This window comes from Gastrolobium bilobum, unplaced genomic scaffold (assembly GCF_033153095.1).
Source record: "Gastrolobium bilobum isolate Gb01-03AN ecotype WA unplaced genomic scaffold, APGP_CSIRO_Gbil_v1 utg2530, whole genome shotgun sequence".
Lineage (NCBI taxonomy): Eukaryota > Viridiplantae > Streptophyta > Magnoliopsida > Fabales > Fabaceae > Gastrolobium > Gastrolobium bilobum.
In genome coordinates this window covers 579,675-594,422 of record NW_026899712.1, presented here as the reverse complement: position 1 = coordinate 594,422, position 14,748 = coordinate 579,675, and the positions used below count along the sequence as shown (strand labels likewise).

Sequence of the window (14,748 nt, the reverse complement as noted above, 5' to 3'; positions counted from 1 at the left end):
CCTCAAATTAGCGAGTATGGTTTGCCAAGTGGTATGTTGCTTGAGGCCACCAAACTTACTACCACTGATACTGAGTTTCGTGAACAAACTGGTCAAACTACTATCAGGCAGTATAAAACTCGATGGGAGTAGCAACGAGTTTAATGTGGTACAAAACTTGAGATATTTTACTATAAAACTTTGGAATGCTATAACTTTTGACTCATGTGTTGGAATCAATTTTTTTTTATTTCACGTAACTTTTCGAGAGCTACGTGTGAAAAATTCTTAATGGTCAAACAAATTTCCAAACAAAAATTCTTTGTGCCCCGTTTCACATATTTTATCTTTATGAATGATGTTATTTGAATTTGTACTTTCTAACACTAACAAATAACTCTCTAGAAAATTTTCAGTGCATATATATCAAAAGGTTATGAGGAATAAAAAAAAAGAGCAAGTAAAAGATATGATCAAAAGATATGTAACTACCTGATTCGAATTCTCGAACCAAAAGTTATGGTTTTTTTAAGTTTTAGGGTAAATTTTGGATGATGTAATTGATTATGTTATCTATGTAATCGATTACATCATTCGGTCAACGGTCAAATAAGGGCAAATTGATATTAAGTTTTAGTAAAAAGTCAAATTTGTAAATGGAATCAAAACGGGGGCATATTGGTAGTTTTCATTTTAGAAAAGGGACAAAAAGGTAAAAAAAAAAAAAACCCTAAATTTTTTAAGGAAGAGGAGAGCAAGGAGGATATTCTGTCTGATGATTACCACCTGTCTAACTCAAAACTTTCTCTTTATGAGTGTTGAACATATTATGTTTTCTAGTAGTGTATGCAAAACTTAGAATTAAGCATCCGTACTTGATAGTTTAGATTATTGATATGGGCAAAAGTTTAGTCCAACACATCTCTTCTGTCTCTGATTAAAGCCTATTTGGGTAGAAATTATAATAACTTTCCTTTTAATCCATAGCTTTTTTTGTTATTCAGTGACGTGATAAATTTGTCATTATTGTGACGCATTTTATACTCAATTACAATTCCTATATTAAACATAAAACAATTTATCCTTTCCCTTAGGATATAAGCACGTCACGTTAGTCAAATGCAGCAAATCTCGTTCATTTGCCACGTACCATCCTTTAGTTGTGTAACGTAAAATGAAATGCCAACTATTTGTGGCCCTTTTTTCTAACTTTCATTTGACTAAAATCTAAGGGACACTTCAAGTGGAACAAAGGTGTGTAACATGTCAATGGGCAGGGAGTTGTTTATTCCAATTTAAGTAGCGATTTCGAATTTAAGTTTAGGTATTTAAACTTAGAAAAAAATATTTGTCCTTTTAAATGACAAAACTTATATCCTTTTATTCTCACAAAGAGGTGGAACCCACACCTTTATATTTTTTGTCCACTCTCTCCTCTTTTATCTATCTTTTTCTTTCACTTAAAATGACACAACTTTACATCCTTTAAAATGATATACATTTTTTCCTTAAACGTAAATGGGAGAATTTTATCATTCTTGTGGTCTATGTGGATTGAATCTCAAACAACTAAATCCAAATAATTTATTAAAAAAAAGTGTATATAACAGGTCGGTTTGATTCGAATCTTGGAAGAAAAATAAATTTATTTTCCAAAAAAAGGAAAAATAATTCAGATTAATTTAATTAATTTTTTTAAATTCATTAAATTAGTCCAACTCATAAATAACTGTAAATTACTACTGCCCCTAGGAAATTGCAAGAATAGCGTTGAAGATATAAACTTTTTTTTGAAGTAAAATTTTGAAAACTGAGTATGACTTCTTACTTTCTATGGAAACTTTTTCACAATTCAAATTGATTAGGAAAACCAAAAAGGGTCAGAAAACGGTAAAAGTTCAGTGGCATTCCATGAAAAGAGGTCTACCGTGGTCCCTTGAGCTTACGAAGTGAGACACCGCCAACCTCACATGACTTGTTAGCATTACGTTAATCCAGCCAACAGATCCGGAATATATATATATATATATATATATATATATATATATATATATATATATATATATATATATGGGGAGGGATATTTGACTCCAGAGTAATATTTAAAAGTCTTACTCCTCATCCCAGCCATTGATTTCCGTTCATCCAACGGTTATCATTTATTTGAAATTAATAATTAATTAATGCATTAAATTACTAAATGATAACCGTTGGATGAACGGAAATCAAGGGCTGGGATGAAGAGTAAGACTTTTAAATCTTACTCTGGAGTCAAATGATCTCTCCCCTATATATATATATATATATATATATATATATATATATATATATATATAGAGAGAGAGAGAGAGCATGGCATTCTTATCCCGGATAAGAGTTAGAAGTCTTACATTCAATCTTGAGCATTGATCCACCTTTATTCAATGACTCACATTACTAAAAAATTAGAGCCCTAGCTTAGATACAACTGGGATCAACGATCAAGATCGAAAGTGTAACTTAAGTAAAATAATCCTAACCCTATATATATATATATATATATATATATATATATATATATATACATAGGATCTTTTGATACCAAATAGTAACCGTTGATTCCTGTCAATTAACGGTTATCATTTATTAGACTGTTGATTGACAAAAATCAACAGGTAAGATTTGATGCCAAATTTTAAAATTTGACGCCGGTATCAAAAGATCATGCCCTAATATATATAGCCGTTGATTAACGAAAATCAAAAGTTAAGATTTGGTGTCAAATTTTGAAATTTGACACCGGTGTCAAATGATCGTATCATATATATATATGTATATAAACTTCAAATAAATTGTTTTTTCTTTTATTCACACATTGATACTTATTTTATTTTTTCATTAAACATATACTATTAATCAAATAGTTTTTTATTTTTTATTTTTTTGGAAATTAAATAGTTATTTAACTCAGTCAGCTTGCCGCTGCGCTTATTGCGACTTGATTTTAATTTTGTCGGCGCAGTCTCTTCTCAGACCTAACCATGCATGCAACTCTCCAATACATACCCAAGTCGTCAAGTCGGTCGTTACTCGTTAGGCAATACTTCATTAAACATTCACATATTCTGACCATACCAAAACCATATTATTCGTTAGAAGAAGAAGAAGAAGTAGAAACTGTGCATGTATATGTTCATATTTTGCTTATGATATCTTACTAGAAAAATTGTACATACTCAGAAAATTAATCAGAAACTCCTCAAAGACTAATAGATTATTAGCTGAGAAAATAATCACTCACTCATTGCTTTACAAAGCTAAAATTTCTCAGCTACTAATTCTTTGCTTTATAAGGAGTTTAATTTGTGATAATTCTGTCACTGTAAGTATGATTTCTCTAAATTAATTTTCTTATTATATCAAGCAAATTTATTAGAAATATAAACTCATTTGTAAATATCCACCTACTATTTACTAAAAAAAAAAAATCCACCTACTAACTTAAGTTATTAAGATAGTTATTCCTTGGTGGTTTCAATTTTTTATACCAAGCAGTTATGAGTTCAATAAACAAAGTTAAATTTCAGTTATGTTAATAAAGACTTGTGTATTATCTACACTTAAAGAGAGAGAGAAAGAGACTTTTGTGTAAAGTAATGTATTAGATATATAAAGTCAGTATACGAGCTAATGCTTACAACTTACACTATTATATAGATAACACTCGACAAAATTATTCCTATGTGTGAATCTATACAATTGTCATTAATTACTAAAACCATCAACTAGTCACCTTAAACATGACATTTGGTTCTGAACCAAATGGGTCTTCTGAAGCAATCTAGATAGATGTGTAATTATAAAATGTATTATATATTCAGAATTTAAAAATGAGTAATGAAGTCTCATATTGATTAGGAATTAATATTTAGGTGAAAAGGAAAGACCACTACAAAAAATGAGGTGATTTGTGGAGGTTATTTACTGGAGGTCAATAAAACCCCCAGAAAATATATCAATTGTGGCGTTTTTTTTGAACGCCAGTTTGCAAATTTTTTTTTTTTGTTAATTTATATTAAGTGGGAGGTTTTGACCCCCAGATTTAATATAAATTTTTGAATAATTTTTATGACCGCTACAATTGTTTTTTCATCAAACTCCAACACTAACGCCTTCGTCTTCTTCTTATTCTATCTTTAAACTATTTCTTACAGGAAACTAACAACACTAAGGTATTTTCATTGCAAGGCAAAGATAATCCACACTAACGTATTTTCTTCTTCACGCTTTCATTTTCTTCTTCGTCACTTCACATTTTTATCTCTTACAAGGAACTAACATATTTCTTTGAAATTTGTATTTTAGGAATTTTTTCTTTGTTCCAACCACAATGTGACTTTAAAATTGGACGTGGTTTGACGGATCCACCTCTCCAACCAAAGCTCTCATGCCCAAGTCTTCTGCTCTTCTTCTCTACAGCTTATACTAGCAGGTTCGTTAACCATTCTTCATTTTTCGATGTGGATTCCTGATTTGCCTTTTTGGTTCGCTTAAATCTTTGAACGTGGAGTTGATATTTTTTCCCCTTTGTTTCATCATCTTGTCGGTGATGGCATCATAAACAATTTTGTATTTGCTACTACTTTGTGTGGGTGTGATGTTTCGGTAGATCTGGTTTTTATACGTTTGATTCGTTGATTGGGGAAGGTGGATGTGGAAAGAAAAGTGCATGAGGAGTAGTAATGTTGGATATTGGTATTTTATTGAACTTCAGAACTTGTATTTTTGGTTCCATGCACTGGGACACTGAAAATTATTTGCATCTCAATTTTTTCCTTTGACTGGATAATAGTGCCAAATAGTGGAATTGTTGCTTGCAAGCTGCAATTATGATTCCGATTTTAAGAGCTGGAAGAAAGGCGGTGATTTAATTTATCTATCAAGTGGCTGCTTATTACATGGGGTATAATAAAAAAATATAAAAAAGATAAAGTTGGAAGCACAATATGTGGGAAGACACGCACATACCCACTATAATTTCTGACTTCTTCAAATACCCAAATATATATATAAAACAAAAGTTGGCTACAATAATCTCATTCTCAGTACACAACACACAATAGAATTGATGAATTAGATAGATCTCAGAGAGGGGTGAGAGAGAGATGTCACGAGGGAGATATGATTCAGGAGGAGGTTGTTTGAGACTATGTTTGGTGTTGTTTGCAGTAGTCTCAGCTTTGGGTGCGTGTGGGCCTGCTCTCTATTGGAGATTCAAGAACCGCATTACTCTTGGCAATTCCAATTCCAATTCTTGTCCTCCATGCCTCTGTGATTGTCCTCCTCCTTTGTCCCTCTTCCAAGTCGCTCCTGGTAATTCTTCCTTTTTTTTTCAATACTCTTATCTTGGATCTATCTAATAATTATATTAAGAATTATGTGAAAATAAAATAAATAATAAAATAAAAGCAAATTAATGATTCCCTCTTTGTACAGTGATTGAACAAGTTTGTTACACTAGATTGTAACTGTTTGTTTGTTTGTTGTATTATGTCTTAAGATAGAGTAGACATGGAAAGCTTATTTTTTATGAACATGTATGGTCTACAAGAATTAACCTAGCATACTTACTTGCTCTATTCAATCTTGCTACTGCAATGCAATTTTTTGTATTCTGGTGTTAAAATTGCAACTGGTGAAAATTATTTTATTGACTGACTGTCTGTGATAACATTTGTAGTAATTTCTTCATGTTTATCTTATAGAATAGAAGGTTCATTTATTAAAGTAAGAATTAGTTATAACTATTAATGAATTACTTTTCAGGAATGTCCCCATTTCTTCTCTTGGGACATTGGCTTAAATTATCTTATGCATTAATTGTATGTCCCTGGTATAGCAAATTTGTGCCTAAAGAGATTGATGAATGAAACTTTACGCTGTAGCCATTATTTGTCTTGGTACAGGTCAATTTTGATACATGTATGTTTGGAATTCATTTTTATGTCAGTACTTAACTACTTGTTTACTGATTCGTTTCTTTCGTTTGTGTCTTTCTTTACACAGGGCTGGCCAATCTCTGTGTCTCAGGTTAGAGTTTCTTCTGATGGCTTTTCTCAAATGTATATTTTGATATAAGCTTCTTATTAGTATTCTTTATTTATTTCTTATATAATGTGAACTCTGCCCATCTTAGTTTTCATGATAATGATGGCAATTCTACCTGGCAATCTGCCACATCTAGTAGTTACTTATCATCTTATTGACATAAGCTTTTTTTCTTTAGACTCTCAAATCAGACACTGTTTTTTATATAAGCTAATTGTGTGCAATCTTTTCAGAGATACTATGGTTTGACCATATTGGATCAATCTAGAAGTGTTCTCTATTGTTTTAGGTTCACTTGTATTATAATTTGAAGTTATGAAAATTACTCTAGCAATTTTGCAATTCAACCTTTTGCTTTAATTTTTTTGTTTTGAGTAGCAGGAATTTAGAAGTCAGAAGTGCAATAAGCTCTCGTCAATAAACTTGCCACTACAGGTCTAGGAAGCATATATGATCCATAGAAGTTCTGAATATTGTAAAAGAAATGTTTCTCCAAGGAACTAGAATAAGCTGTGAATAGTAGTAGCTAGGGGAGTGATAGTCTTAGCAAAGGGAGAAAAAAAAGAAGAAAAAAAAGTATAGTAATACTCACCATGCTTGTTTGAGTCCTCTGCTCTTGATTTCTTTTCTGTTGTACCCAAAAAGAAAAAATTGTCCAGGAAATGTTGCCATGAGATGAAATAGAATAACCTAGCTAGGTAGAGTTGTGTGAATTATTAGTTTGGATCAATTAATACTGTGATGGTGCTTGAAATAAACTATCCCAATTTTAAAGTTCTTGATAACTATCTAACTAGATGTTATTATTAAGAGAAAATGTCCAAAATAATTAAATTCTTTCAGTTGAACACAGGGGCCAAGATTCTTTCACTTAGATTGGGTACTTGGCAGGCTGAACCTGGGATCGTAGCCAAAGCTCTCACCACTGCCATTCAGGTATAACTCACATTATTATTATTATTATTTGTTCAATGGAATAAAATCCACCAAAGAGAATTTCTCTAGTTGTTTTTGTTTTTGGTTATTAATATGTAAAGTTCAAAGGTTTGAATGTAGTTTTTTTTGTTTGGGTAAACAATTTATTAGTTTTGATTTTTCATAGGTAGAAGAGCTAAGTAACCTAATTACTGTTGTTCAGGTTGGCTACAGGCATATTGATTGTGCTGAAGCCTATAACAATCAAGCAGAGGTATTCATCATTCAATATAATTAGTATTTTTGTCTTATTTAAGATTTTTTTTCTCTCTTATTGATTTATTTATCTATTTGAGGGCTAGCGTTGAGTACTAATGAGGGTGTTCTACTAGTTTAGTAAACAGTTTCTTTGAAATAAATTAAATATATTTGAGTTTAGAAAATAGCTTCTTTTGAAAAAAGTTTAAAATATTGGAGTTTAGCAAATAGCTTCTTTTGAAAAAATTGCAAGGCTAAAATTGCATGTAATGAATTACCCTCGACAAAAGTTGAGGAGTTTAATTTTTTATATTTATCATACGTGTCTTTGCACTACTGTAATTATAAGATGAGTTGTGATAGATTAATTATGGGTTTGATGCTATTTTACATCTGGGAATTTGTTGGAGTTGCTTGTATGTTTATCTTGTTTTGGAAAAAAAGTGAAAAGCTCAAGCATTTTTGTAAGTCAATTGACAGTTTTTTGTTTTGATCTTGGCTTTTATAGATTGGTTCTGCTCTTAAATTAGTTTTACACAAAAAAATGTAGTGCTGAGTTTATCAAGCACAATTGATAAAAGTTCATTACTTATATATGTTATGGGCTTTATTGTCTTTGGCTTTTATTTTCTTTTCTTCATGGCAATTTGTTTCTTTTATCAATTAAATTTATTTTCTAACTCTAGGTTAAACAAAGAACCACCAAATCTGACTTTTAGGATAAAAGATAAGGGTGGAATCACAACGCAGATATTACTCTCAGGTATGATGCCACTGCGGATGACCTTATTGATGTCATTGAGGGAAGTAAAGTATATATTCCTTGCATCTATAAGATTTTTATTGCCTTTGCTTTGGTTTTATTGACTATAGTTGCTTGATATGCTCCAATTTCATGCATCTATCTTTATAACTATCTATTATTGTTGCGGGAATTATTTTTTTTAGTAAGGTATGAATTTGATCTTTTACTGCATTGAGTTCAAAATAAATGCCTATGTAAACGTAATCTATTATGATTTGTTGACTTTAGGTATTTTTCTTAATATTTAGCAGCAATATCAAAAAGTAAATTTTTTCCAACTTCTTAATATAAAATATTTGAGGCTTTGTTTTTGTCTTTTGACATGGGGTGGCAGAGAGGCTCACGTGGGTTTATCTGACACCAAGGCAAAAATGGACAAATCATGGATTGATATGCCACGAAATTCTGTTGAATATCTGCATGGGTTAAATGAGTTCTTAGATTTTGCATTTGAGAAGCGGTCTGTGAATGGTGCAATAAAGTGTCCATGTGCCAAATGTCGCTTCAATAAATGGGAAACTAGAGATATAGTGCTTGACCACTTGATTTGCAAGCCATTTCCAAAAAATTACAAAGTTTGGATTTGGCATGGTGAAACGTATGAAACAGTGACAGCAAGAGATTCTCAAGTAATGCAAGAGTCGTTGGCCACTGAAAACCCTATATTAGACATGATAAATGATGCATTTGGGGTCAACAAACAGCATGCATCAGAATCCACCACTTCATTTGAATCATTGGTGTCCGAACATCCTATGCCTCATGAAGAACAGAGAAATATTGATGATTTGATTAGAGATGGTAACCAAGAATTATATGAAGGGTGTCAAAAGTATTCAAAGTTGTCTTTTTTGTTAAGATTGTATCACATAAAGTGCTTGTGTGGTGTGACTGACAAGGCAATGACATTGATATTGGAATTGATAAAAGATGCATTCGAATATGCGAAAATTCCAGATTCATTCTATGAGGCAAAGAAGATCATCTATAAACTTGGTCTTAATTATACCAAGATAGATGCTTGTCCGAAAAATTGCATGTTGTATTGGAAAGAAGATGAAAGTTTGGAAATATGCGAACATTGTAAAACTTCCAGATGGAAGCCAATGGGTAAGGGAAAAGGAGATGGCCATATTGTTAGTAGAAAAAAGCTACCGGCAAAGGTTTTGCGTTACTTCCCGTTGAAACCAAGGTTGCAAAGATTATTTGTGTGTTCTAAAACAGCAAAATCAATGAGATGGCATGCTTTGGCAAACAATCCAGATGGATTATTGAGGCATCCAAGAGATGCTGAAGCATGGAAGAGTTTTGACCAATTTCACCCTCAATTTGCTTCAGAATCTCGAAATGTTCGCCTTGGCCTAGCTACTGATGGTTTCAATCCTTATGGAACCACGAGTAATAACTATAGCATATGGCCGGTCATTTTAATTCCATATAATCGTCCTCCTTGGGAGTGCATGAAACAAACTTCCATGATTCTTTCCATGATCATTCCTGGAAAACGAATGCCAGGGAATAATATAGATGTGTATCTACAACCTTTAATCCAGGAGTTGAATGAGCTATGGAGTGATGGTGTGGAAACTTATGATTCTTCAATGAATGAAGTATTTAGAATGAGAGCAGCTCTTATGTGGACAATTAGTGACTTCCCTGGGCTTGGTACCTTATCCGGGTGGAACACTTATACTGGCAATGCTTGCCCAACTTGTAATTTTGATACATGCTCTTGTCGATTAAAATACAGCAAAAAATGGTGTTTTATGGGTCATAGACGATTTTTGGAGAGGGGTCATAAATTTAGATTGATGAAGAAGCACTTCGATGGCACAGTTGAAGAAAGAGATCCACCTATGTTATTATCCGGGTTAGAAATTCTAAAGCAACTGGATGGTATCAATGTAACCTCTGGAAGCAATCTTCGATGGCAGATACCACACGTGATAGAGGAATCAGAAAAGATGCATGGCAATTTACTTCAGTGAACTTCTCTAAATGTATTCACACTGGTGAACGTGAAGAGCATGACCCATATATTGAAGCTTCACAAGCACAATTGGTGTATTATGTGGATGACGAGATAAATGAAGGTTGGAGTGTTGTTGTTCACATGATGCCAAGGGATTTGTATGATATGGGGGAAGATGTTATTTGTGAAACTGAGCCATACCAAGAGCAAGACCTGAGAAATTTATTCTCAAATGAAGCTGACACAATAACATTGGCTAGGGAGGACGTTGATAATGAATTCATAAATATAAGCCATGTTGAAAATCAACTTCCTGAAGATGAAAATATGTCCGAGTGAAATCAAGAAATGGTTAAGGAGGGTATCAATTACAAGGAGATTTAGTTTACAGTTTGGCAACTTTTTGTTGTATTTACAATTTGGCAACTTTGTTCTTTCTTTGTGGTTTAAGAAGGATTATCTGAAACCAAACTTTGTATGTGCAAAATGAGAAATTACACAATTGAGATTCAATACACTAAGAGAAATTTTTTTGCATCTAATATTATAGTTTGTATTTAAATTTCCTTCTACTGTTATACTAAGTTAGTAATTGGAGTGAGTAACCACTCAACTAACTTACAATTTGCTTCCTCTCTTTTTCCTTTTTGGTATTTGTTGGTCGTAACCTTATTTATTTACTATGTTGTTATTTTTGTACAATATTGGATTGATAATAGTTTTCTTGTGTATTGGTTGTCTTATATACATAAAGCAATTTAGACATGCCTCCAAAAGGAAAACGTTCAAGGAATGATGTTGCATCATCAAGTTCCAGCATGCCTATAGAGCCACCACAAACCATTGTTTCTTCATCAATTCCTACCGAACTACCACATCCCCCAGTTCGTCCATCTCATGTAGGACGTGAGTCTAAGAAGAAATGGACTTTACAAGCTATAGGTAATAATTTTTGGTTAGTTGTGATTATTATATTATCATTTAAGCTAACTTGGATATGTTTAAATAGATGAAGAAGGAAATGAAAAGAAAATTCAATTGACCACATCGGGTATGTTTGAGATGAATGGTCAACGCATAATAGTGCCATTTGATACGCAAATGCAACCATATGGGGAAGTTGCAACACTCTTGTCAAAAGTATGTGGACGTATTGCCACTGATTGCAACAATGTTCCCATTAACTATGAAGGATGGGATAAAGTACTTGATTCATACAAGACATAATGCTTTAAAAGTTTGAAGGTATATGCATACACCTTTTTCTGTATTGTACAAATTAATTAAAAGATTATGATCCTTCATTTATATTTCATAATATCCTTCATATATTGCAGTACCTGGTGAAGAACAATCCAATTTAAAGATTTACATGCAAAGAATATTCAATCATTTTCTTCCCTACTTTTGTTTGTTCAAGTTGTTGAAATTTTCATTTTTTTCTTCTCTTCTTTGACACTTGCTTGCTTTATTGACACTTTAAACCTCAAAACTAATATTTATGTTTCTCTTAGCAAAACGTAGGACACTAAGGGAATGTGCACTTTAAGAAGACAATAATTATTTACTTACAGTTTGTGCTAGCCAATTTAACAAGTATAAGTGTTTTTGTGCCTTCAAATCTATATTTTTTAAATAATATTTTTCTTCATTCTGTTTTCAATTTGATATAAAGTTTTCATAGTTTGGTTTCGATAATATTGATTGATACTTTACTTTAAAACAACACTCAAAGTTTGATAAAGCATTGACATTTTTTTCCTGCCTTGAACTTGAGCAGTGTTAATAAATCCTTGTACCAACTTTTCAGAAATAGCTATATTTATTTATTTATATTTTTGGTAAATAGCTCTATTTCATTTTATTTTTACTAATAGCTCTATTTATTTTAGTTATTCACTTCCATCATTATTGTACTAACATTAATACTTTTTGTAAAGAATTTATTTCATTTTCAGGCTCCAGAAACAATTGCTAAGCGTTATTGTCTACTTACCTTGGGAAGAAGGTTTAGGAACGGCAAGGCAAAATTATGGAAATCAGTTGAGAAATTAAACCTTCCTAGAGATCAACTAATTGCAAAAGTCCCTGCTGGTGTTCCTAAAGATCAATGGTCATCATTTGTAGACTATCATTTGAAACCAAGTTATAAGGTAATTCTATTAAATAGTGGTTGCTTGTTATTATTTTTTAAAGTTGCATTTTTTGTTAATAAATTGTTGATATCATAGGAATTATGTGAGAAGAATGCTGAGATTAGAAAAAAACAAACTATTCCACACACGGGGGGTTCCAAACTTTTGTCCCGAAGACGGCATGAGATGGTAAATTACTTGTGTTCTCTATATCTATATCTAATATATTTGACATTTGTGCTTATATGATTTCTATATGTTATAGGAGGAAGAGACCGGACACACTGTGAGTCGAGGCGAGCTATACATTGCAACTCATAAGAAAAAAGATGGGTCGTATGCGAATGATGAGGCAAAAACTTTAGTGGTAAGTTTAGAAATTTACTTGCAATATATACTCATTAGAAAAGATGTTTAACAAAAACAAACAAAGTTGGCGAATGTTTATTTTCTTGGGAAATCTCAACGAGTTACCAACGGTGCTTATGTAGGGATTTTTTCTTGTGTGTCTATTATGCTTGTTATTTATGGATGCTAAAGTAATTATACTCCGTTAATCAAATGTGAGAAGTACAAAGCATTATGCTTGTTAAAAAAATAAGCATTTTAGGGTGTGACTGAAGCAAAAAAAAAAACAAGACATTTAGAGAGAGAATCATTCTAATAGTATTCTGAATTAATTTTATTATATATGGCTTCATTCTAATATATAGACCTATCTAAAATAACTAATTGCCTAAAATAATAACTAATCTATGGTAATAAAATATTTTACAATAATTACAATAAATTACAGAGAATATTATAGGGTAGAGAATGCATGACTGTCGTGGGACTATATATTAGTGTATCTATTGCAACACTTGCTTTATGGTAAAGAAGTTTCCTTGTTACTATATTGTAATGTTGGTTTAACTATATTGGCCTTCAATGCATATTATATTTCTCAGTATTATATCGTATGTGATAATTGCTCAAAAGTTAGTTTTTTTTTTTTTGTTCTTTAGAATTTTTTTCCAGTACTTTGTTGAAGTGTTTTTCACAGTTTCAGAGACTATTTTTTCCTACAGATTAAGCTTTTATTGTAGTATATCTCCTTAGAAATTAGAATAAAGACTGACACATGCATGAACTTATGGAAAATGATAATACTGTTTATGTACAGGATCAGATATATGAAGAATTAAACCAAAGCACTAATTCTACTGAAATTTCAACAAATGATGCCGTTGCAAAAGTTTTTGGCCCAGAGCACTCTGGTCGTGTACGTGGTTTAGGCCTAGGTGGTCTTCCTAGCATTGCATTTGGACCCACAAGTGGACGATTCAATCCTATAGGCTCTACTTTCTCAAGTGCGAATTCAGCTGAAAGTTCTCAATTAAAAGAAGAGGTTATTTCATTGAAAACTAAGTTAGCAGCATCTGAGGAGAGCCTTAAGACATTACAGACTGTAATGCTTGCATATATACGAATGAAGGAAGGACAGATTCCTCCAGAATTGGATGCTTTGTTTGGTACCACTTCTACTCCAATGGTAATGATTTCATAATTTTTATTATTAATGTTAAACTTTATATTATTAGTTTAAGTGCCTCATTCTTTTAAGCATGCTAAAAAGGTACAATAAATTGGTTTTTTACAGGATGAAGGGAGTGAAGAAGCTATCCCAACACGCGGAAGGTCTTCATTAGATAGTAATCACCCTTGAATTGGGTTATATGAATTCAATATTTTTGCTATGTTTTGGGTCCTGTAAAGTGATAAGTGCATCATTAGAGATTCATATGAATTTTAGAGTTTTAAAATGGATTTATTTTATGTGTTTTTTGTTGTGGATAATTGTAAATTTGCTACTCTTTCTCATTGACACAACATTGAATCAACTTTACATCTTTTATGAATGTGTACAAGTATAGTGAGACATATTCTACTATGATTGTTGTTATGCCCTTCATTAGATAAGAGAACATTATGTAAGTTTTTGTTTTGCTAGACATTAATTCAACTTCATATTATAGTATATGGGTGTTAGAGTATATTTATGCTTTTATTTATTTAAAAAAGTATTAACCAAGTGCAAGCATAAATAATGAATTGGCTAACAAGTCAAGTGATGAGGACCAATTACAAAATTATGATATACACACTTTTCAAATTTGGATAATTAGTATTTAGTGGAGGTTTAAATATGCCAAAATAATAAATAAATTGTAGCAGTTTATGCCCTCTAGAAAATGATGAATTTTGTGGGGATATTGTGGAGGTTACTAAATCCCAATAAATAATACAACATTTGTGGGGGTCTTAAACTTCCAGAAAGTGCAATATTTGTGGGGGTCTTGAACCTCAGAAAATACTTCAACAAATTGTGGCACTGCACAAAAAACCCCCACAAACTATATTGTGGCGAAGGCAGAACTGGGGGTCTGAGTGAATGCCACAAATGTCTTTTGTGGGGGTCAAAGACCTCCACAATATGAAAATATGACCTCCACAAATCACCTCATTTTTTGTAGTGTTACCTCTTGCGCCCGCATCACAAAACTTGTTGTCTTCAAGCTTGACTGATGGTAACCCTTTAACCAGCCCTTGCAATC

The 14,748-nt window shown here is 32.0% G+C and overlaps 1 protein-coding gene across 1 annotated transcript; it reads left to right on the top strand.

Annotated features, from left to right (window-relative positions):
* Nucleotides 1-10,780: 10,780 nt before the first annotated feature.
* On the top strand, nt 10,781-13,859 carry LOC133292877 (uncharacterized). Its single transcript, XM_061491362.1, has 7 exons — nt 10,781-10,958; nt 11,026-11,219; nt 11,975-12,169; nt 12,248-12,340; nt 12,417-12,518; nt 13,317-13,685; nt 13,794-13,859. Exons 1-7 carry the CDS (start codon nt 10,781-10,783, stop codon nt 13,857-13,859), a joined length of 1,197 nt encoding a protein of 398 aa, XP_061347346.1.
* Nucleotides 13,860-14,748: the final 889 nt, after the last annotated feature.